Below are 21,174 nucleotides of genomic sequence, written 5' to 3'. Positions count from 1 at the left end.
GGACTGTCCCTCCGAAAAGAATGTGTATATGTGGGGATCTCCCTATGTAGAGTAGAATGGCTGGAGCCTATAGTCCTCCCTACCTCTGAGCCAGGCCAGAAACCCACTTTCTATACTCCCGATCTGCACACTGGAGAACTCTCCCGTCCCTACCCTTCTCCAAGCCCCCTGACCAGCCCATGTAGCTGCCAGACTGATTTGGCACTTGATACATCCACACAGCCACTTCCTGTTTAAGTGTTGTGTTTGCCCAGAGTGAGGGTGTCAATGGGGTCACTGTCAAGCAGGAACGTGGTGAGAGTTCTGAAGATGTGTGTGTGGTTGCCACAGGAAGCAACACTGTGCAAGGAGCCAACCCCTGGTGGGAAGCAGGGACCTGGCTGCCTGCTGGGGCAGCCTCTGTCACACCGATCACTGGCCACTCTGAGCTACAACACACGCACACACACAGAGTAAATAAGCATCCTCCCCCAATCTGGCTTCTTCAGAAAGCTTGGGCCTGCTGAGGTCCTGGCCTTGCGGTGGAATGCAGGCACCCATTGTGGGTGGTAGGGCCAGCTGTGGGGTGGAGACAGTGGGGGCGACAGAGGCCCGTTGCTAAGTTACAGGAACAGTGGACATTCAGTGCACTAGGCAACGAGGAAAGGGGATGTTTGGGGAGGGAGTTGGAGCACCAGTGTCTCCTTGTCCCCGCCTTCCTGGTTCTGCTGTGGATTCTGCAGGAAATCCAGGCAACTGGCTCTAGGCCCTCCAATGCTAAATGTGGCCACTGGCCAGCCCCTCACCAAGGTGCCTGCAGCCTGTCTGGGGGTGGCCAGCTTGCCCTCCCCACTACCCCCTTGCATTAGTCTCTAGCCACTCTGGACTAACGTGTGCACTCCTGCATCTGCTCCCTCAGAGACAGGCATGAAGGATTCACAGAGTCCAGGATTTGAGTTGTGGGTGGGCCCATGCCTCCACTCAGGCCTTCCACAGGGGTTCCCTGTTGTGCATGATTATCCTTAGAAACAAGCAACTGCCACACCCTGCACCCTGCAACATGATTATCCCAGCTGGGATTGTTGACTCTTACTCACGGAAGGGTGGTGAGGGTCATGAGGCCCTTATCTGAGTAGCCAGCCATCTGCCTTAGTTGGCCTCAGGAGTGACTGCGGTATATAAGCCAGGGAAGACTAAGAGGGCCCGCTCACTCCTGCTGTGTAAAGGCTTTCCAGGTCCACCCTGTTGGGAGCACCCACATCCCTGAAGTAACCCCTCACCTATGTTCTGTAAGAAAGCCCCATAAACTTACTGTTCCCTAGAGTGAACTTTGGCAGGATTTATCTGTCATTGTTTAGTCTTTCCTAGGGAAGGAATTTTAGCAACAGGCCCCCTACCTGAGCCCAGTAGACCCAGACCAAGGCAGTCCCAAAGGTTCATCCTACTCTCTTCAGGTGTCACCTCCTCCTTCCATGGGAGACGCTAAGGAGTTCTATTGGCATGTGTGGGGTTGGGGCACTGTTATGGTCTATGCTTCACCCCATCTGTTGCCACCTGGCTGTTCCCCCTACCTATGACAGTTTCTGAGTTTCTAGGTCTGGTCACCAAGCTTTTACCCCGGAAGCTCCTCCACCACCAAACACACACCCTCAGAGCCACCAGGCTCTCCCCTGGGATGTCAGCTCTCAAAGTCCTCACCTTCCCCCACCTTCTGTCTCTTATTGAGGTGCCTGCATATTCCATCTGGGTCTATGGATATACCCTAATGCCTGGCAGACACCATCCATCCTTCACACTGTATTCTGGGGGACACCCCTTCTCTGCTATATTTGAACAACTCTTGCTACCTGCTTGTTGTCCCTATTGTTGTGGCCTCCCCAAGCTGCCCCACCCCCACCCCCCAGAGTCCTCCGCAGCCCCAGAGAGGGTTTTGTAGAAGCAGTGATGCTGAAAAGGGCAGTTCCTGGGTCCTGGCTCTGACTGGAGCTGGGGGGTTTGGGTAAAGCGCTTACTCTCAGCTTAGGTCTGCGGGACCATATGGAACTCTGGGTCCACTCCTGGGCATACTCAAGAGCTCCCCTTCTGTGCTCCTGCCCTCACTGCATATACACATCAGGGCCCCAGGCCAGGAGCTCTGGTTTCTAGGTCATTGCATAAGAGCCCACCTCTGGCCAGGAGACAAGCCGCCCAAATGGCTCATCTTCTCATCTCAGGCTTCCCCCTCAACCACCCCTGGAGTTTGCCTGTTCGTACTGACGGAACAGGTAGCTGCACACGTCCCTTGAACCAGGCCTCTGGCTTAGTCTGGCCTCTGGGTGGAGCCTACACCAGTAGGTGCTGTTGCTCGATCAGGATCGGGTTATATCTGCCCCCTCCCGCACTTGGTGAACTTAATAGAGAGGAAGGCTGGGCCCCTCCAAGGCTGAGCAGGGGCCTTGCAGGGTCTCTCTTAGACCAGGAGCTGAGGACAAAGCGGCAGCTGCCAGAGGGGTGGGGTGGGGGCCCACAGCCTTTGTGCTTGTGGGGCCCCTCCTGGTGACCTCACCATCCACCAGAGAAGGGCCCTTTCTTCCCAAAGGCAGCCCTTGGGAATCCGCCTGGGGACAAAGCCGCTGCCAAGTGGGGGACCAGCGATTGGCTGGCCCTCCTCATGGCATAAATTAAGGGGGGCCAGAGGAGGGCAGTTGCAGCTGGCGCCTGTGAAGGGCACACATCCCCCCACTCACACAGAGCAGAAGGCTACTGCCCACCCAGCTCCATTCATCTCCGTATCCTGTTCATCGATGGCTTCTGGGTAGGCCCAGGCAGAAGTGCTGTACAGTGATGATGGTTTGGGGGGCGGAGCTCCCAGATCTGGGGAGAACTGGGACTTGTGGGTCACAGCTGCCATCCAGACTTGAGCAGATTGGGGAGAGCCTGTCACAGGATTATGAGGAGCTGCAGCAATTTGGGGCCACACAATCCTCCGGGGGTTGCGGGAAGTCAGAAAAATGTTTGCTTTTCCAGTGACACCACTGTCCTTCACCCGAGGCCAAGGGTTTCCTGTCTCCAGGGTGCTTCACAAAGCCTCCTCACAGCTTGCTGGCCCTCAGCCCTGTCCACACTCTGTTGGAGACCCCACAGGATGGGGGTGATGAAGGGTGGACAGACAACATGGAAGACTTCCAGGTCCCAGAAGTCATCCTGCCGCCCCGAGCTGAGGCTGGGTCCGGGTCTGAGCACACTGAGAGGAAGGAATGGGAGGTCAAGGGCCTGAAGGGCCCCGCCCGGTGACAGTGAGCAGGAAGCTCCGGCATGATGACACCCTCGCTGGCGGGAGGGTGCTGCATTCACCCAGAACTCCCAAAAGCCCCGAGATTTCTGGGGATGGAAAATTTATAAAGATCTCTCAAACCATTGCGCCTAATGTCACCCCACGGCAAGGGCATGTAGAGTGCTGGGCCTCCCCAGATGCCCACTCTTTACCCTGTTCATAGACAAAGAAATCAAATCGAGTCCATCTCACAGGCCTAGCCTGGCCTAGAGGAGGCCAAGGCTTCCAGGGCACTGGGCTCCCAAAGGGCAGGGGCACAGAGGTCCCCAGGGGCCCCAGAGGCCCTATGCCGCTCCCCCCAACCCCCAGCAGATCGAGGAGTGGGGGTGGGGTGTAAGTAGGCCAGCACTTTGTTCTGCGTTGCTATGGTGCCATCGCCTGCCTGTGCAAGCTTCCTTCTGGGCCTGTTCCCAGGACACCTCCAGCTAGTCCCCGCTGCAGCCCTCCCCAGCCCCTGTCCAGCCTCAGCCTGTCCTCAGTCAGGGCTGCTCCCAGGCTCCAAGCCCCTCATTATCCTTAGTTTTCCCCATCCCCGCCTTAACACATACATATGCGAGCACACATATGTGCTTACACCTACATACAAGCACACCCACAATGCATGTTTGCATTAATCTTAACATTTGCACAGTCATGAACTCACACGTGTCCACATGCACATTACACACAGCCACACACACACACACAGGTTGCTCAGTGAAGCACCAGGTCCCCAGGGCCTTAGGCTCTTTGGATAGCCCTGAAGATTGGAACTCCAGCCTCCAGAGATCCAGGCACTATGGGGCTGTTCAGACCAGAGCAAGGGGCTCAGGACCGGTGGCCAGGCTTCATCTTAACCTTACCCATCTACCTGCTGAGGGTCAGGGGCCATGGCTTAGCTGGGGAAGCGCAGGAGGGTAGGACCCAGGATGTAGGACACGGGACACGAGGCCTAAATGGGACAGGGAATTGGGGCTTGAGTAGAGCAAGAACTTGCTAGGGCTTCAAGCCTCAGGATTGCTGGGGAAACTGAGCAAAGTGGGCCCACCCCACCCCACCCCACCCCCATCCTACCACATCTGCTCAGGGCACACCAGGCTCCTGCCTCTGGCTGTTTTCTTCCTCATTCTTTGCCCTGGAGCAGAATCCCCAGTGGGCAGGGTAGGTTCCATGGCCCTAGGACAGAATGGAACTGCCTAGCTTCAGGAAAGTCTGTCACATCAGGCAGGCCCAGAGACCAACACGAGGCTGGCTGTTTGGGGAGGGTGTGTTCTGAAGGCTTCTTTCAGGGAGTGACATTTGGTTTGGTTATAAAGATGACGACAGTCTACAAGGGAACAGCCAGAGTTTAGATGAGGGAACAGCCTGTGTGGGAGAGGTTAACACAGATCTGCCCTTTCTGCCCCACACCCAGAGTTGCACCCCACCACCCTGATGACTTTGGGACCACATGGGGACGGTTGGAGAGTGGGCCAGGCAGAGCCAGGGCTGAAGACCATCCCTCTGTGGTCAAGTTAAGAGTCTTGGGGTGAGTTAAAAGCTGCCAGATTTGCAGGGCCCATGCCAACTTAAAATTGTTTGTGGTGGGCAGTCACCAGAAGGCCAACGGGAACACCATCTACCACTGGGCACAGAGCTGCTGCTCAGGTGGTGTCACAGCCACCTGTCCACCATCAGCTGGGACAGGTGCACTCAGTGGGGGAGAAATAGGCCTGACAGCTGCACCAGTTGGCTGGCCCTGACCATTTTGAGAGGCTTACGCTCAGAAAAGCTTTAAAAAAAAAAAAAAAAAAAAAAAAAAAAAAAAAGGCCTTGAGCGCCTCCTGGTGGTCACATGTGAAGAACTAAATAGAGCCGAGGAACTCTGAAGACGCTGGTGCTTTGGAGGTGCTCCAAAGTCAAGGGCTCTAACTGGTCAGTAGACTGGATGTGGGGGCAGGATGTGGCCAAGACTGTCTGGAGTCCCCTCTGCACAGCCTGGCAAGGCGAGGTTGGCTCTGTGGGCACTTAGCAATGGGGGCTTTAGAGGACAGAGCTGAAACCAGGGAGGAGCCCCGTGCAGTCCCTTCCTGGCATAGCGCAAGACTTCTTCCACTGCCGCTTAGAGGCACCCCCTTGGGGCTTCTGCTCAGTGACTGGGTGAATGCCCACAACAAAAGTCACGTGACCAGCTGGGGCTAGAATCCTGTAATCTCTCCATTCAGGGCCACAAGAGCATCAGAGTGGGTTCAAGGCCGCTCACTCAAGCCGTCTTAGCAAGACCCTGCCCCAGACACAAAATAAAAGGTTGCTGCTGTGCTCGGTGGTAAGAGCGCTGGCCTAGCACGGGCAAAAAGCCATGGTTTCTTTCCATCATAGCTCTGAGGAGATGACGTGAGACAGAGAGACTGCATGGGCTGCCACCTTACATGACCTGAGTCCAGGGTGCTGCCCTGGAAGTGCCCATACCACTGGGGGCCGTACCTGTGCTCCATTAGTTTTCAAAGATTTTTTTGCTGGGCGGTGGTGTTGCATGCCTTTAATCCCACCATTCAGGAGTCGGTGGCAGGCAGATCTCTTGAGTTCAAGGCCAGTCTGATTGACAAAGCAAGTTCCTTTATTTTTATTTTAACTGTATGGGTATTTTACCTGCTTACAGCTCTGCGCATCACATGTGTCCCTGGTGCGCTTGGATGATAGAAGATGGGGGTAGATTCCTTAGAACTGGAGTTTCAGATGTGTGTAAGCTGTCATGTGACTGCTGAGAGTCAAATCTGTGTCCGGAAAAGTTTCCAGTGCTCTTAGCTTTTAACCACTGAGCCGTTGGCTCCAGCCCTATGCCCTCATGGCACATTCTGGGGAGATGCCAGGATACAGACGTAACCCTTGGTGTGCCCACAGCCTGAAGGCCCAGGGTTCCAGCTCTGCAGACTCGTAAGCAGCCTGAAGATTTTTGCACTAACTGTCCTCGTTGCCTGCACATCTTTGCCTAGGTCCTCACAAGGTCCTGGCCTATAGGTCCCTTCCAGTAACCATGTCAGTCCTGGGATGTCTGCTTTCTCTTTGGGTTCCTTGGTCAGGAGTGACAATCAAAAGATAGCCTTCCACGGGAGGCTTGGAAGTTGCAGTATCAGAAGAAAAAGGAACATGCATCCGGGCACAAGGGCACTGAGGAGCCTGCTACAGCCGCCACAGCCAGCGCCAGGACTGGGCTCAGGCTGCAGAGAGAAATGGAGTGCCTTGTCCCCTAGGCTCATGAACCATGAGGATCCTTGCATCTTGACTACCCACCGAAACCCAGCTTATGTGACCTCATCCCATGACTGACATTTCCTGCTGTCAGACAGGCCAAACCCTGCATCTTCACTCCTGTCCCTATGCCAGCCTCCCCAATGTCCCCCTCTTCTCTTGGTCCTATCTTTCTGGTCCCACACATGGGGACAGTTAAGACAGCATCCTGTCCTAAAGCAACCAAATCCTCCCGCTGGTAATCCAGAGTCCACCTCTGAGCCAGCCAGGCCCTCTTAGTTTTTGACTTGTCCTTGAGTTCTCCCTGGCTTTGAAATGTGGGCCTTGCTCTGAGCTTCCTGTGGCTGTTCCCACTGGGATGCTTCCCTCTCTGGCTGTTTTGTAAAGGGGGTGCCCCTAAAGTGGCCTTCACTGCCTTCCCCTTTACAGTGTAGCCCTTTCCTCTTTCTCCTGGTACGTTTGTGGCATCAAGGTTGGGAAGTCAGGACCTGGGTCTGCCTTCGTAGAGTACCTACCTCACTGCTCCTGACAGCATTTCCTGCGAGCAAGTAGCACAGGGTTTGGATTAGCTGGGTCCTAGGGATGAAGGGGAAAGGACAAACCATCTTATGTCCTCAAGGTCCAAGGTGACTCATCCAGGAAGGAAATTGCAACTGGGCTGCCTGTAGGCACTGGCTGGCTTTCCCACTCATTCTTAAGTCAGGAGCCAGTCCTCCATGGCTTTCCGTGACCAGATAACAAGCTCTCCATTCTCCACTGAGGGAACTCAGTGGCCAGAGCCAGCCTCTGTGCCTGTGAGACAGGGCATCACGGTTGCTCTGGGTCAGGCCTGAGTTGGAGAAAGGATGCCTGGATCCCACTGGGAGCAGATGGCTCTCAGTTATACTTTCAATCTGCCATCTGGATCTTGGGCACCTTGCTGTATGGATGGTTGCTGGGCATCTTCCCTACCCTAGGCCTGGCCAGGAAGATGACTAGACTCAGAAAGCCACAGTGTGTGTACCGTGGGCCCCCTCTGCTTCTCATTTGCCACAATGGCCAAGTCCTCCCTAAAGCAGGATGACAAATGAGGGAAATTAAGAGCATAGGAAGGGAGAGAAAACCCCTCCCACGCTGCAGAGATGAAGAAGCCTCTTGCCAGTAAAGTCAAGAATTCTTAGCCAGAGATGGGCAGTAGTGGCTCACGCCTTTAATCCCAGCACTCAGAGGCAGAGGCAGGTGGATCTCAGAATTTGAGGCCAGATCAAGTTCCAGGACAACCAAGGCTACACAGAGAAACCCTGTCTTGAAAAACACACAAACAAAGAAACAGAATGAATGGATAAATGAATGAATGGATTCTGACAAACTTAAGAAAATTTGCCATGAAAACAATATTCTCGCCAGGCGGTGGTGGCGCACACCTTTAATCCCAGAACTTGGGAGGTAGAGGCAGGTGGATTTCTGAGTTTGAGGCCAGCCTGGTCTACAGAGTGAGTTCCAGGACAGCCAGGACTATACAGAGAAACCCTGTCTCGAAAAAACAAAAAACAAAAACCAAAAATTCTCTTTATATAGGGCTATTTTAGATAAGAATATTAAAACTGCTCTACCAACAGCTTGGTTGGTTGAGTGCTTGCCCAGCATGTATCCTCAGCACTGCATAAACTGGGCATGGTGCCCCAGGCCTACACTCCCAGCAGTGGGGAGGTGGCAGCAGAAGAATCGCCATGCGCTTTGGGCCCCCCTAGCAGGGTCTCCACTGATCAGAAGGTGGGAGGACCACAGCTTGGAGGCCGAGTGGAGTTCAGATGGGCCTTGACATGTGTGTGTCTGCACTCTCAAGCACTTTTGTGTGCATATACACAATTCAGCAAGCTGCAATTACAATGACCTGTGCGTAAGGTCAGGCCTGAGGACTATGACCTTTGGGGATCTAGTCTACTTCCTTCTCTGGTAGTTTCTAGGACTCTCAGGAACAAGACCACAAACCTCTGTGTACAGTAAAAAACATGAGCTTCTCTCCCAGGCCTGTGGCTGCGGCTCTCACTTTATCTGCTGTAATCCTCCACGCAGGAACCACCCTCTGATCACAGTTACTGAGAAAAGTGGTTCCTTAGCAACCTCTTGAGATGTAACTAAAGAAGCCACCAAAATTGTGCTTAAGTGAGACTCTTGAGAAGCCCACACCCACGCATGAATGTGTCTTATCTATTCCCTGAGGTCCTCTCTGTTAACCCCAATGTCTAAAACATTGTCAACACCTTCTAATAAACTCCAACTCCTTCATTCTGTCCTTACGTTCATTTCTGTCAAGGATCCCCAGCACTGGGCATGGTGGCCACACACCCTTAACCCCAGCACTCTGGAGGAGAGGCAGGCAGATGTCTGAATTTGAGGTCAGCCTGGTCTGTAGAAAGTTCCAGGACAGCCAAGGCTACACGGAGAAACCCCCGTCATGGAAAACCAAAAAACCAGAAAGAATCCCTGCGTCACCTGAGTGAGTGAGCTGCCGCAGGCAGCAGTGTGTCTTCAGCTATAGCACTGCCTCTGACCCGCTAGGTCAGGACTTCTCAACCTCTGCTCTCTCCTGGCCAATCTGGTTCTGAAGCTGAGCCCAGGTCTCTCTGCCTGTGCCTCTCTCCGCCTAGTTCAGCCATGACTGTCTTCTAGACTTTACCCATTCATCCACTGAGCTCCAGCTGAGCTGGGTGGGGTGCGGCAGATACAGTCTGGGGATACATCAGCCACAGGCCTCTTCCTTCTTGTCCTTGGGTGGGGGGGAGCTGGGTTAAAGCAGATGTAGGTGGCCAGCCTGGTCTACAGAGCAAATTCCAGGACAACCTCAACTACATGGAGACCCTGTCTCAAAATACCAAAATAAAAATGGTACCACACAAGGAGAAAAGAATGGACATCTTGTGAGAGAGACCTGGTGGGTAGGGGGGAGGGAAAAGGTTTGAGGCTGGAGCGGTGGGCTCTGGTGGGCAGAACCGCAGGGTCACAGTAGTATCTGCAGGAGGCTCTCAGCTCCTGTTCAGTGTTCACATGCCCATAAGGTCACTTCCCTCCTCCCCACTTCCAGGAAGGTTCTGGATTAGGCATGGCTAAGCCCTCCTTCCTGGTGGAAACTCCAGGATCTGAAGTGACAACCATCTACGCCTGTACATATATATCCAGCCACACACAAGGCAGACACGGGAGGCTGAGGATATCTGCAGCAGCTGTGGGTGGATTCTGGAATCTGCACTCCTGAGGACAAGAGCCTTCCCCAGGGCTGGGCTGTCTGCTGTGGGCCTGTGGGATGGTGGAAATGAGAAGTAGGTTGGTTTCTCGAGCCCCCAGGCTCACGGATCACTTGCCTCGGGCACCCAGGTGGGGCAGGCAAACAAGGGATAGTTTAGCCTGGATCCTATTTGGTTGTGTGCCCCTCCCCCCTTGTAATAATGCACCTGGCAGCCTAGCTCTCTCACCTGCACTTACTGTGCGAACACACACCCAGTGTAAACAATGCACTTAGCAACTTCAGAACCCCTCCACCCCTGACCTCCATTGAGCTACACAATCCCATCTCTGAACAATAATGCTTAAATTCCCCAGGAAACAATGAAGTTTAGGAAGTTTTTATTCCAGTGCATTCTTAAGGTATTGATTGGACTATTAATAATAGAAGTCCTGATCCAGCCTGAACTGGTTTTGGGTGGGTGTATGTGTAGTAAGGCAAACTATCCTCAGTTGAGCGGGATGGGGCACGCCTTTAGTCCCAGCACCTGGGAGGCAGGGCAGGTGGATCTCTGAAAGTTTGAGGCCAGCCTGGTCTATATATCGTCTATTAGAGAGAATCCCCTATTTGCCATCTTATACCTACAGATGACTGAACGTGCATATGATTAAAAGCAGATGCATTATGGGAAGAAACATGAGCAATAGGCAAAATGGACATAGATGACCTCATCTGTATCAGTTACAATAGAGAACCACCCGGGGGCTGGAGAGATGACTCAGCATTTAAGAGCACTAACTGTTCTTCCAGAGGACCTGGGTTCAATTCCCAGCACCCACGTGGCAGCTTACAACGATCTGTAACTCCAGTTGAAGTGATGGGACACCCTCATACATACATGCAGGCAGAACACCAATGCACATGAAACAGAGAGAGCCACCCAAACTACGTCTCTTACTAACCAACTCCATTGTAGACGCTGTAGAAAGAAGTTCCCAGCAACACTCAGGACCCTTGAGCGCACTCAGTCCTGTGGTCACTGTCAACCTTGACAGTTTAGCTTGCTATAATCTGTTATGTTGTTTCATTCCAAATAAGGTTGGCTTGCTTCTTCCACAAATGCATGTGAGTACTTTTTTTTTTTTTTTCTCCTTTCCTTCTCCCTCTCACTCTGGCCCCGCTCGCTCCGGCCCAAAGGTTTATTTATTTATTTATTTTATGTAAGTCCACTGTAGCTGTCTTCAGACAGCCCATGAGAGGGCATCAGATCCCATTACAGATGGTTGTGAGCCACCATGTGGTTGTTGGGATTTGAACTCATGACCTCCGGAAGAGTAGTCAGTGCTCTTAACCACTGAGCCATCTCACCAGCCCCAAGTCCTTATTTTCAACTCTTTGTTAGTTTTTCCAGACAGGTTTCTTCGTGTAGCCCTGGCTGTCCTGGAACTGGATCTGTTGACCAAGCTGACCTTGAACTCAAAGATCTGCTGGCCTCTGCCTCCAGACTGTTGGAATTAAAGGTATACACCACCACCTCCTGGCTTATTTCAACTCTACATAAGAGGCCAGGAACTTGAAGACATCTGATCCAGGCCCCACCCACCAATACAGGTGAGAACAGTGGACTTATGGAAGGGACTGTGACCTGCTGTGGTGACATGTCCTCTGTGAGTACCTGTGGGTAGGCAGCAGCCATGTGGGCTCCAGCATGATACCTCTCAGTCAGGAATGAAGCTGACAACAGAACTGGGCCAAGGGCGAAGGGAGAGGGGCACCACAGGGCACCTGTGCCACACAGGCTGGAAGGAAGGACAGGAGGCCCAGAGTGTGGCTATTGGGTGGAGGCAATCCCCAGAGTAGCAAGTGAGGTGCAGCTTTCGCTGGTGACACAGGCTGGCCCACTCCCACAGCTCTGCTGGGGAAATATGGCCGGAGCCCCCTAAGAAATGATAGAGCTATTGCTCCAACCCTGGAAATGATGATGTGGTCATGACTTTGGTCTTGAGGCCACAGTGGTTCTGGGCCGGTCCTCTCCAGCAGACACCACACTTCACACATTATCCTTGTCAGTTAACAGCTGTGCATCTCTTCCAGGAAGCCTTCCCAGACTTCTCAACCACATATGACCCCTGCATCGTGGCCCTCACCTCAGGGTGCAGGCCCTTGCATGGGCATCGCTTCTGCCCCAGTCTGACACAGAACATTAAGTACCTGCTCTGACCCTTGACACTCCAGCCTTCCCAGAGATGTGGTGGTTCTATGTCTTCTCCAGGTCAAAGATTTATTTATTCATTTTATGTGAGTACACTGTCACTGTCTCCAGACACACCAGAAGAGGGCGTCAGATTCCATTACAGATAATTGTGAGCCACCATGTGGTTTCTGGGATTTGAACTCAGGACCTCTGGAAGAGCAGTCAGTGCTCTCAACCACTGAGTCATCTCTCCAGCCCCCAGGTCAGTAATTTTGCATCCAAGAATTGGAGCCATTTCCTGTCCTTTGGAGTCAGCCTTAAAGAAGACAGATTTGTCACAGCCCCTCCATTATCACCCCGCCCCCCCTGCAAATAGCACTTGTCACAGAACGGCTGTGAATTCACCATTTACAAGGAAGACTTGAGTTCTGGGTGAGACTTTTTTTTTTTTTTTTTTTCCTTTTTTTCGAGACAGGGTTTCTCTGTATAGCCCTGGCTATCCTGGAACTCAGAAATCTGCCTCCCTCTGCCTCCCAAGTGCTGGGACTACAGGCATGCGCCACCACTGCCTGGCCTGGGTGAGTTTTAAAGTCAGAACCCAACACTGCATAGTGGAGGCAGCAGCACCAGAAGCAGGGTAGGACTGCCAGCCCTGGGGGCCATCTGTCCCCATAGGTGGCATATCTAAGGGTCTTATGCACATAGGGCACTCTGCATCCCACTAGAGTTCTTGACAAGGGATACCAAAACACCGGCAGAGAGGAGGTCATGTGCCCTGGAAAGTCTCTGAAGCCACAGGAATGGCTAATCAGACCACCTCCCTACTGAGTTATTCAGTAAGTGTCTCTTGAGTACTCAGCACAAGCCAACATACCATCCTAAAGGACAGCTCATCCCACAGGCTTGCACATGTCTGCTCCTCCCAGGCCCTGGGGCTACAAGTACAGAGGCCAGCTTGAAAAGCCAGGCAGTGCTGGAAACGTGAATGCAGATGCCTCCAGACCTAGGGACGGGAAGGGGTGAGGGAGGGGTTGGGGAAAGCAGCCAGCCCAGGCTACAAACAGGCTGGCTGTTCACGACTCTCACCTCTGCTCACTCAGGACTATCCAGGTCTGTGACTAGGGACCTGGAAGGACTGTGCGGAGATATATGCAGAGTGTGAGGTTGGGAGACAACAAGCAACGTTCAGGTGGGAAGAAGGTAGTTTGAGGAAAGGCCTAAGCATTCAAAGGCCTTTGGCACACACTGAAATGAGCCGAGGTAGTGAAGGTCATAGGAAATGGATGGGCAGCCTGAGGCCCTACTGCTCTGGAAAGGTCCCTGCATCCTACGTAGTTAGGTGTGAAATTCACATTGGTGTTTCTGCTGGTGTGATTCACAGCTGGAGGACACCAGACTGCATGAGATCCACAGAAGTCTTTTCTCTGAAAGGGATGCATGCTGCTGCTGTTGATTTGATAGCTTGGAGTAACGTGATGCCACAGCTAAATGTTCCAAGCATGAATCACCCTTCAGCTCGACACCTACTCAACCCCAGAAGCCAAGGTGAAGAAGCTCACCAGCAGCTCTGGCTTTGAGGGAGGCAGAGCTGCGAGGTGAACCTTGTGGAGTGTTTGGTTACTGGAGTGTTGCCTGTCTAATCCTGATTACCTCAGTTGGGGCTTTACCAAGCCTGGTGCCCATGCTGTACCCTAAGTTGACGGAACCATTCTCTCTCAGGGGACCACACACCAGCCATTGTTCTGACTTCCCAGATAAATTAATTTACATAGACCTGCACTTCATTGTCCTGGTCTTCCCACTGGTCATGTGACTACCTTATTGATTGTCTATGCATAGTACTAAACCTGCCTCCGGAGGTTCTGAGAACTTTGAATGCCTATGTAACACTGCTTGGTGGGTGCTTGTCCCATACAGAGGTAATGGTAGTTTAACAAGTAAAGGACCTAATTATAGCAAGGGAAACAGACACATCCCAACCAGGAAGGGCGGAACCCGTCCTGCTTCCAGGACTGGACTGGGGCCATGCACAAACTTGCTCGGGTGTTGGCCTGATCCATGTTTATCCCATGCTCAACTGTCCTTTGAGGCTGCTTGGCTTCCACCTGACCTGCCAGCTCCCTAGATGCCAGATTCCTTATCTACTATCTCCTACAAGAAACTGCCACTCCTCTGAAGTCGGTGCAGGGTGATGGGTAGTGCTTAATCTTAGCACTTCTGTAAGCTTGTAGGGAGCCTGTGACATGCCTAATGCTACCCAGTGTTCTGTGTGGTGACACAAGATTCCAAGTTCCCCACAGTAGTACTCTTTTTAACCTGTACAATTCAACTCTTCAAAAACAAAGCCCATAAGGTAGCCCAGGTTGCCTCTGCTTGGGTTATAGGAAGGCTTCATGCAGGTGGAATGACAAATGTTTCAATGGGAAACATTCCCCTACTGTGTGTCAGACTTGTGACAGGCCAGAGCCCGCTCTTCCATTGTGTGTGGGCAGTGCAGGTCTTTGGGGGTGGGGCACGACAGCTTCTCAGTAGCAGTGTAATGGAATCTTCTCAAGGATGAGCTTCCTCAGGAAGAGGATCTTTCTAGAAACATTGCACAAGGCCAACTCCTGTGTGGCAAAGGGGAAGAGTGCCAAGTGCTCCGAGGTAGGGCGTGAAGGGTCCCTCCCCAAAGTCACAGGGAATGTGAGGGACAAGGTAGTTGGAGGTCAGCAGAGAACTTGACACACACTCTGGGCTCATCTTTCTCCATACCAAGCTGAGCTATGAGTTTTATTTAAAAAATAACTTAAAGGGGTGCTACTGTGTCTATGTTGAAAGAATACTGGCTTGTTAAGAGAACCTAATAGTCACATGGTTACTAGTGATGAGGTTGGAACCAGCATATGGGAAACACTTCTGGATTACACATCAAAATCATGGGTAGGTGTTTTTGTCCTTAATGGAAAAAATTCAAGTTAAAAAAACAACAACATGCCTGGCAGTGGTGGCGCACGCCTTTAATCCAGCACTCGGGAGGCAGAGGCAGGCGGATTTCTGAGGCCAGCCTGGTCTACAGAGTGAGTTCCAGGACAGCCAGGGCTACACAGAGAAACCCTGTCTCAAAAAACCAAAAAAAAAAAAAAAAAAAAAAAAAAAACCAAAAAAAACCAAAAAACCCCCCAACAACAACAATAAGGCCTTTGTGGTTAGCCCTTAGGACATGCATCAGTAAATCAATCTTAGTATTCCCAAGGCTGAAGTGGAAGGAGCTCTGTGCCTGTGAAGCCAGTCAGGGTTGGAGTGAATCCTTAACTCAAAACCAACCCAACCCAACCCAACCCAACCAAAAGCAATCTACATGTATAGAATTAGCTGAGACAAAAACCAAACCAAACCAAACCAAAAAAACCAACCTGGGGACTTGCATTAAAGCAGCAAGAAGCCAAGCATAACAGGGCACTTCTGTGATCCCGGCACTTGTTGGGGTGGAGGAGGGAAGCTCAGGAGTTCAAAGCCAGCCTCAAATTAAAAACAGGAAAAAAAATTTTTTTTTTAAATGAGGAAAACTAGTTACACTTCATTAAAGCATAAAACAACTAAACACACACTCATTTAGCAGTGACTGTGATAAGACTTTCATCTAAGTGGCCAAAGAGTGAACTGAAGGCAAAGCCATCTCAATTTTGGTGAAGATAGCAAACATTTCTTTTTGGAAACAAGAATGATGTGGTTTAATGCTTCCCTGGGGTTTTACTTGTAGTTTCTTCACTTACAATCATGAAACCACTGCAGTGAAGAACCCATGTTAAAAGCCCACCAAGCTGGCGCATGCCTTTAATCCCAGCACTTGGGAGGCAGAGGCAGGCGGATTTCTGAGTTCGAGGCCAGCCTGGTTTACAGAGTGAGTTCCAGGACAGCCAAAGCTATACAGAGAAACTCTGTTTTGAAAAACAAAAAACAAACAAACAAACAAAAAACAAAAAACAAAAAAAAAAGCCCACCAAGCAGCCGGGCTACACAGAGAAACCCTGTCTTGAAAAACAAAGAATAAAACAAAGAAACAAAAAAGCAGCCCACCAAGCAACCCCCGAGAGGGACAAGACACTGCAGTCTCAGCTGTTTTCTCTTATTCTTTATGAGACAACTGGATCCAAGGAGCTGTAACAGAGACAAAGCCCACCCCAGCAGTGACCATCTCCAGGACCCAGAAGATGCACCCAGAAACTCGTGAAAGGTTCATGTGCTAAGCAAGGCTCCAAGGTCAGCAGCGTGGGACAGGTTTGCTTACAGCGTGTAAGCATAGCAGATTACAGGAAAACCACTTTCAAGAGACAAAAAACCCTGCTTCAACAGGACAGTGGATACTTTGAGAAGAAAGGCTGAGTCTCAAAATGAAACTAACGAATTAGTAACCTGGTGAAAGGTACACAGAAAGTGACTTCCGTGTCCTGCGATTCCCCGGAGTTCAATCTGAAGACCTTTAGTCAGACTTGAGCATTCTAAAGCTGGGACACAGAGGAGCAGCTCTGGCCAAACTGAGAATTCCAGGGACTGCAGTGGGGATAGCTCGCTGCCAGAAGCCCACAGGACCCAGTGTTCTAGAACATTTCCAGTAGGAAAGCTGTAAAGGGCTTTTGATGAGATGGTGCACGTGAGCTTAGGGATATGTGCTTATCACCTTAGGTCCGTAAGACTAATTCATTTGTCTGTCATACTTTTAGCTGTTTACAGAGAATTACAGAAAACTTCCAACTTAAAGCACAGCTCATCAGAGTTGAAGAGGTCAGCTCTAACAGGATCATGTAATGAAATGGGAACATGGAATGGGGTCTGTTAGTTACGCTGGGGCCTGCATTATCAAAGCACTGCAGAATTTTGGAGAGTTCTTTTTGTTTGCATTAATAGCCATAAAGTTTTGGCTAATCTAGAAAATACTCGCAGAAACACACAGGATAAAACAAATAATAAAACCCTTTATGTAACTGACAGGTCCTAATGACTTTCCGTGGCAGGAGCATGAGCTATGACATCAGCAGGTTCCCACAGACTCACTCCAGGTAGGTACAGGTGATGTTTAGATGCTCCTGATAGCTCTGGAGTGACCTGACACTGTATACTACGACTTTCATCCTGCAGTCACAGGTAGATAGCGATGGCTCTGTTTTTCTCTAAAAGTCCACTGGCTTCATTTAAATGTTCCCTCTCCTTATTAACAAGGAAAATTTTAAGTTGAGATCACACAAGCAAAAATAGCTTGAAGGTATCGGATAGGTGACGTTTCCACCCTTCCTCAGTGTGGTTAACTTTTGGGTTGTTAGACTACATTAATTTTGTGTGTGTTGTACACAAGATTCCCCCCTCTAAAATGAAAAGCACAGGGGAACAGATTTTTTTTCAAGCAAAAATGTTTATGACAAAACAGACCATCCAAACAAAAACCCCACGCTATTAAAATGAGGGAGGACCCATCAGGCCTTGTAACTTTAAAGTCCCAGCTTTGTTTAGCACAATAAAGCATCTCTGTCCTGCTTTAGGCTTGGACTTTATTCAACCCGGAATTTCCTCCTTTTAGTTTGGCTAGAGTTAGAAAAGTCTGATCTGTTTCTAGACTCTCAAATTCTGCATTTAATGCTTGCACAGCCCTCTTAAAACTTAGGAATGCTGCCCTTTTCATGTTCCCATTAAAAACACACAAAATAAACACAAGCCACACATTGTAAGGATAATGAGCCAGATGGAAAAGTTAATGTGCTATAATGATATTCGTTTTGCAACATCAAAAGCAGCAGAAATACTGAATATAATTTGATTAAATCATAAATACTGAGATTGACTATGCACATAGAAATTACATTTAGGCTCCATGAGCTGGAAGCTCTCTAAAGGAGATAAAGTGCAGACCAGGAGATCAGCTCCTGGCCATCAGTACTCCCACTCATCAGACTTCATGTCAAGGTAGCTGAGGATGTTCTGGGCCAGCTTCACAGCCTGTTTCCTGGCAGCCTTGCACTTCTCTTCTCCCTGTGGATCAACAGCATCCAGAGCCAGCAACTGTTTGGTCAGTAGCTCCTCCAGACGAATGTAGTTCTTATCAGTCCGATTTCCACCGAATGAGAGGACTTGGCCCTGGATCTCTGACAGGTTTTCAAGGACATCCCACACAGCCTTATGTGGGGGGTTCTCCTCACACGGGAACTGTCTCCTCTTCTCCAGGGCTTCCTTCAGGTCCAGGTATGTGATCAGGGTCTGCACCTCAACCACTGCTCTCCTCCTGGCTTCCCGGATGCAGGGGTTTTTCTCCAGACTCACTTCATCCAGCTGTCCGATCAAGCCCTGCAGCTCTGTCTTGGACCTGAGGTACAGCTCCGGAGGGCTCTGCGCCTGGAGCAGCTCAGTCTTGATCTCTCTCATTCTCCTGAGCACGTTTTCTATTTTTATAATGGAACGGTTCTGCCCTAGGTCAAATGCGTGAGCACTGTCGGCCTCCTCTTCTAGATCTAGATATTTCAGTAATTTGTTGATATCTTCCACCACCTCTCTCCGATAATTCCTGATCTCTGTACGCCCACACACATCTAGAGCATCTAAATCAGCAATCAGCCCTGACAGCACGCATGATAAGTGCCTGCAAGTCTCAGAACAGTCCACGCCCATCAGAAGTGCGATCAGAGTCCCTCTGGCCTTGTTCACTTCACACATCACAGAATTGATCTTGGCGACTGAAGGATGCACATCCTCGGAAAGCGGCAGGGAAGGTTGCTTCTTTACACAGTCTTCGATAATCTCTTGCACTGCACAGATCTTGGTTAGTGTGCGGTACCTTGCTTTCCGCAAGGAGATCTTCCCTCCCGTTTTAACATGTGTCAGCCTCAGAATGATGTCCTGGATGCCTTCCTCAAACTCGTCAGTCACACAGTTGCCTCCACTGTAAAAGGGCACAATCTTTTCTTTCACAAGGGCCTGAGCTTCCTTAAAGATATTCTGGATTTCAATCCGGTGTGGGTGGTTTGCATTCTGCTCCAGCTCTTTGAGGAGGCGTTCTATCTCCTGTGCCGCCCTCTTCCTAGCTTGCTGGATGTCTCCTTTTCCTTCTGTATCCACAGAGTCAATTTCAAAAAGTTGTTTCGTCAGAATCCTCTCTAGCCTCTTGTAATTCTTGTCATCTGACAGGCCACTGAAGCCAACCACTTGCTGCTCTATACTCTTTACTTCCCGTTGGATCTCCTGAAGCCTACTAATAGAAGGGTGTTGGTTTCCCATATCCATACTTCTGTGTTCAGTTTCACAAGCACTGAAAGATAGCAAAAATGATAACTTATTACAGTCTCTGCAGGACAATAACCCTTTTTTTTTTTTTTTTTTGGTTTTTTTTTTTTTTTTTTTTTTTTTGGTTTTTTGAGACAGGGTTTCTCTGTGTAGCCCTGGCTGTCCTGGAACTCACTCTGTAGACCAGGCTGGACTTGAACTCAGAAATCCACCTGCCTCTGCCTCCCAAGTGCTAGGATTAAAGGCGTGCACCACCACCACCTGGCCAATAACCCATTCTAAACACTCCTTTTTAGTGCACTTTTTAAAAGGGTTCATTTGGGCTGTGGAGATAACTCTCAGTCAAGTGTCCATTTGGAGCTCCAGAACACGTTAAAAAAAAAAAAAAAAAAAAGAAAGAAAGAAAAAAAGCCAGGGAAGGGGTGGAGAGAGGGCTCAGAGGTTAAATGCCTTGGATGCTCTTTAGAGGACCTAGGTTTGATTACCAGCACTCTCATGACAGCTCATGACTACCGGTAACTCCAGTTCCAAGGCATCGGATTCCCTTCCTGTCCTCTACAGGCACCAGACACAGACGAAACACCAATGCACATAAAATAAAACAGAAAAGCTGGGCAAGACTGCTCAGTTAAATTACCAATGCTGGGGAGACAGTGATAGATGGATCTCTGTGCGTCACTGGCCAGCCAGCCTAGCCTAACTGAGGAACTCCAGGACAAAGAGAAGTCCTGCCTCAAAAATCAAAGGACAGCACAGAAATGGTGGTGGGGTGGGGAGGCCAGACTCTGGCACCTGGGCATGCATCAAAACACACAAAGGGTTTTGTTAAAGGTTTAAGAGCCATACTTGAGGAAAAGGGGAAGATGTAACATGTCAACTTCCTCTTTGGACAGGTACAAAACAAACCAAGCTGGTGTGCTTGTGTATGCCCACAGTCCTAGCACCAGGGAGACAGAGCAAAGAGAATTATGAATTCAAGATCACCTTGGGCTACTTGATAACACCAAGAATCAAAAGCAAAACAGAAATAGGGGAACATGACAGGGATTTTAAGAACAAACGGAAAGTATTCATGGTCCAGCCTGGGTGGATGTCTAGGCCTATGAATTCTGTCTTAAACCATGAGAGCGAGCCGCGCACACTTTCGTACTAGGTCAACCCATCAGGTTAGCAGCAACACAATCTCCTTAGGTCTCTCCACCCTAAGCTACTCTCTGGAACCAGCAGGGTAACCTTGTGGAAAAGTAAAATGTAGCTCTTCCAAACTCATAGGAGCTCCACTCGGCCACACAGCTAACTTTCTACTTTTCAGAAAGAGGAACTAACAAACTTTCAAATCCTCGCCCTCGACTTCAAGTACCCGCCGCAAAGACCTGACGACTGCGATTAACTCGGTCACTCGCCTCCCCTAAGTGTGCTTAGAGCAATTCCCACGCTCTCAGGTTTCTGTCAAACAGCTCACTTCTGGCGGGCAGGCCACAGAACTCAGTCCCTGGGAGGGTCCAAGCCCGGCCCTCGCAGCGCTTTACCCCGAGAGGTCTGGGTGGCGGCGGTCTTGGCCGCCGCGGAGGGCAGCGAGGTGGGAGATCGGCCCTTCACGGGGAGCGGCACCGGAGCGGAGCCCCCAGCGGCATCCCCCCTCGCCCTTCCCGGCTAGGTCTGACCCGGGCAGCCGGTGAAGGGGCCGGCGGAGGCGGCGGCAGCTACTGGCCGCGGCGGCCGCTCCCGGGTCTCGGCCCGGCCGGACGCGCCGCCGCCTGACCTCACAATGGGCGCGCGGCGGGCGCGGGCCTGCGCAGCGAGGGAGGCGAAGCACGCGAGTCGGGGAGGCCGGAGCTCGCGGCCCCGCGCTGAGCTCACCTGTGCCGCACGCGCCATCGCGCCCCGCCACCCCCACTTCCGCAGCGTTGTCGCCGTCCCCGCAGAGCGGGCCCGACAGCTCCGAGCCCGGGGAAAACTTCTCCTCTCCTCGTCCCGTGCGGGCCGCGCCTCCCGTCGTTTCTCTCCGGGAATGCGCACGGTCGGCCTCGC

The 21,174-nt window shown here is 51.0% G+C and overlaps 1 protein-coding gene across 3 annotated transcripts; it reads right to left on the bottom strand.

The window, feature by feature from the left end:
- Nucleotides 1-15,994: 15,994 nt before the first annotated feature.
- On the bottom strand, nt 15,995-21,142 carry Bag5 (BAG cochaperone 5). Of its 3 annotated transcripts, none has more exons than XM_076921062.1 (2): nt 21,004-21,142; nt 15,995-19,168 (listed from the first exon to the last, which is right to left on the bottom strand). In XM_076921062.1, the coding sequence occupies exon 2, from the start codon at nt 19,141-19,143 to the stop codon at nt 17,800-17,802; it is 1,344 nt and encodes a 447-aa protein (XP_076777177.1). In that variant the 5' UTR covers nt 19,144-19,168; nt 21,004-21,142; the 3' UTR covers nt 15,995-17,799. The 3 variants fall into 3 exon arrangements, with proteins under 3 accessions (XP_076777177.1, XP_076777178.1, XP_076777179.1); XM_076921063.1 differs by lacking the exon at nt 21,004-21,142 and adding an exon at nt 20,606-20,930; XM_076921064.1 differs by lacking the exon at nt 21,004-21,142 and adding an exon at nt 20,673-20,923.
- Between the last annotated feature and the right edge of the window lie 32 nt (nt 21,143-21,174).

The sequence above is a fragment of the Arvicanthis niloticus genome, chromosome 23, assembly GCF_011762505.2.
Source record: "Arvicanthis niloticus isolate mArvNil1 chromosome 23, mArvNil1.pat.X, whole genome shotgun sequence".
NCBI lineage: Eukaryota > Metazoa > Chordata > Mammalia > Rodentia > Muridae > Arvicanthis > Arvicanthis niloticus.
The sequence above is the reverse complement of the archived record's forward strand: the minus strand, read 5'-3'. Positions and strand labels throughout refer to the sequence as shown.

Bases quoted from the DNA above. Each gene is read 5' to 3' on its own strand.
- Bag5 (XM_076921062.1), bottom strand. From the start codon at position 19,143: ATGGATATGGGAAACCAACACCCTTCTATTAGTAGGCTTCAGGAGATC.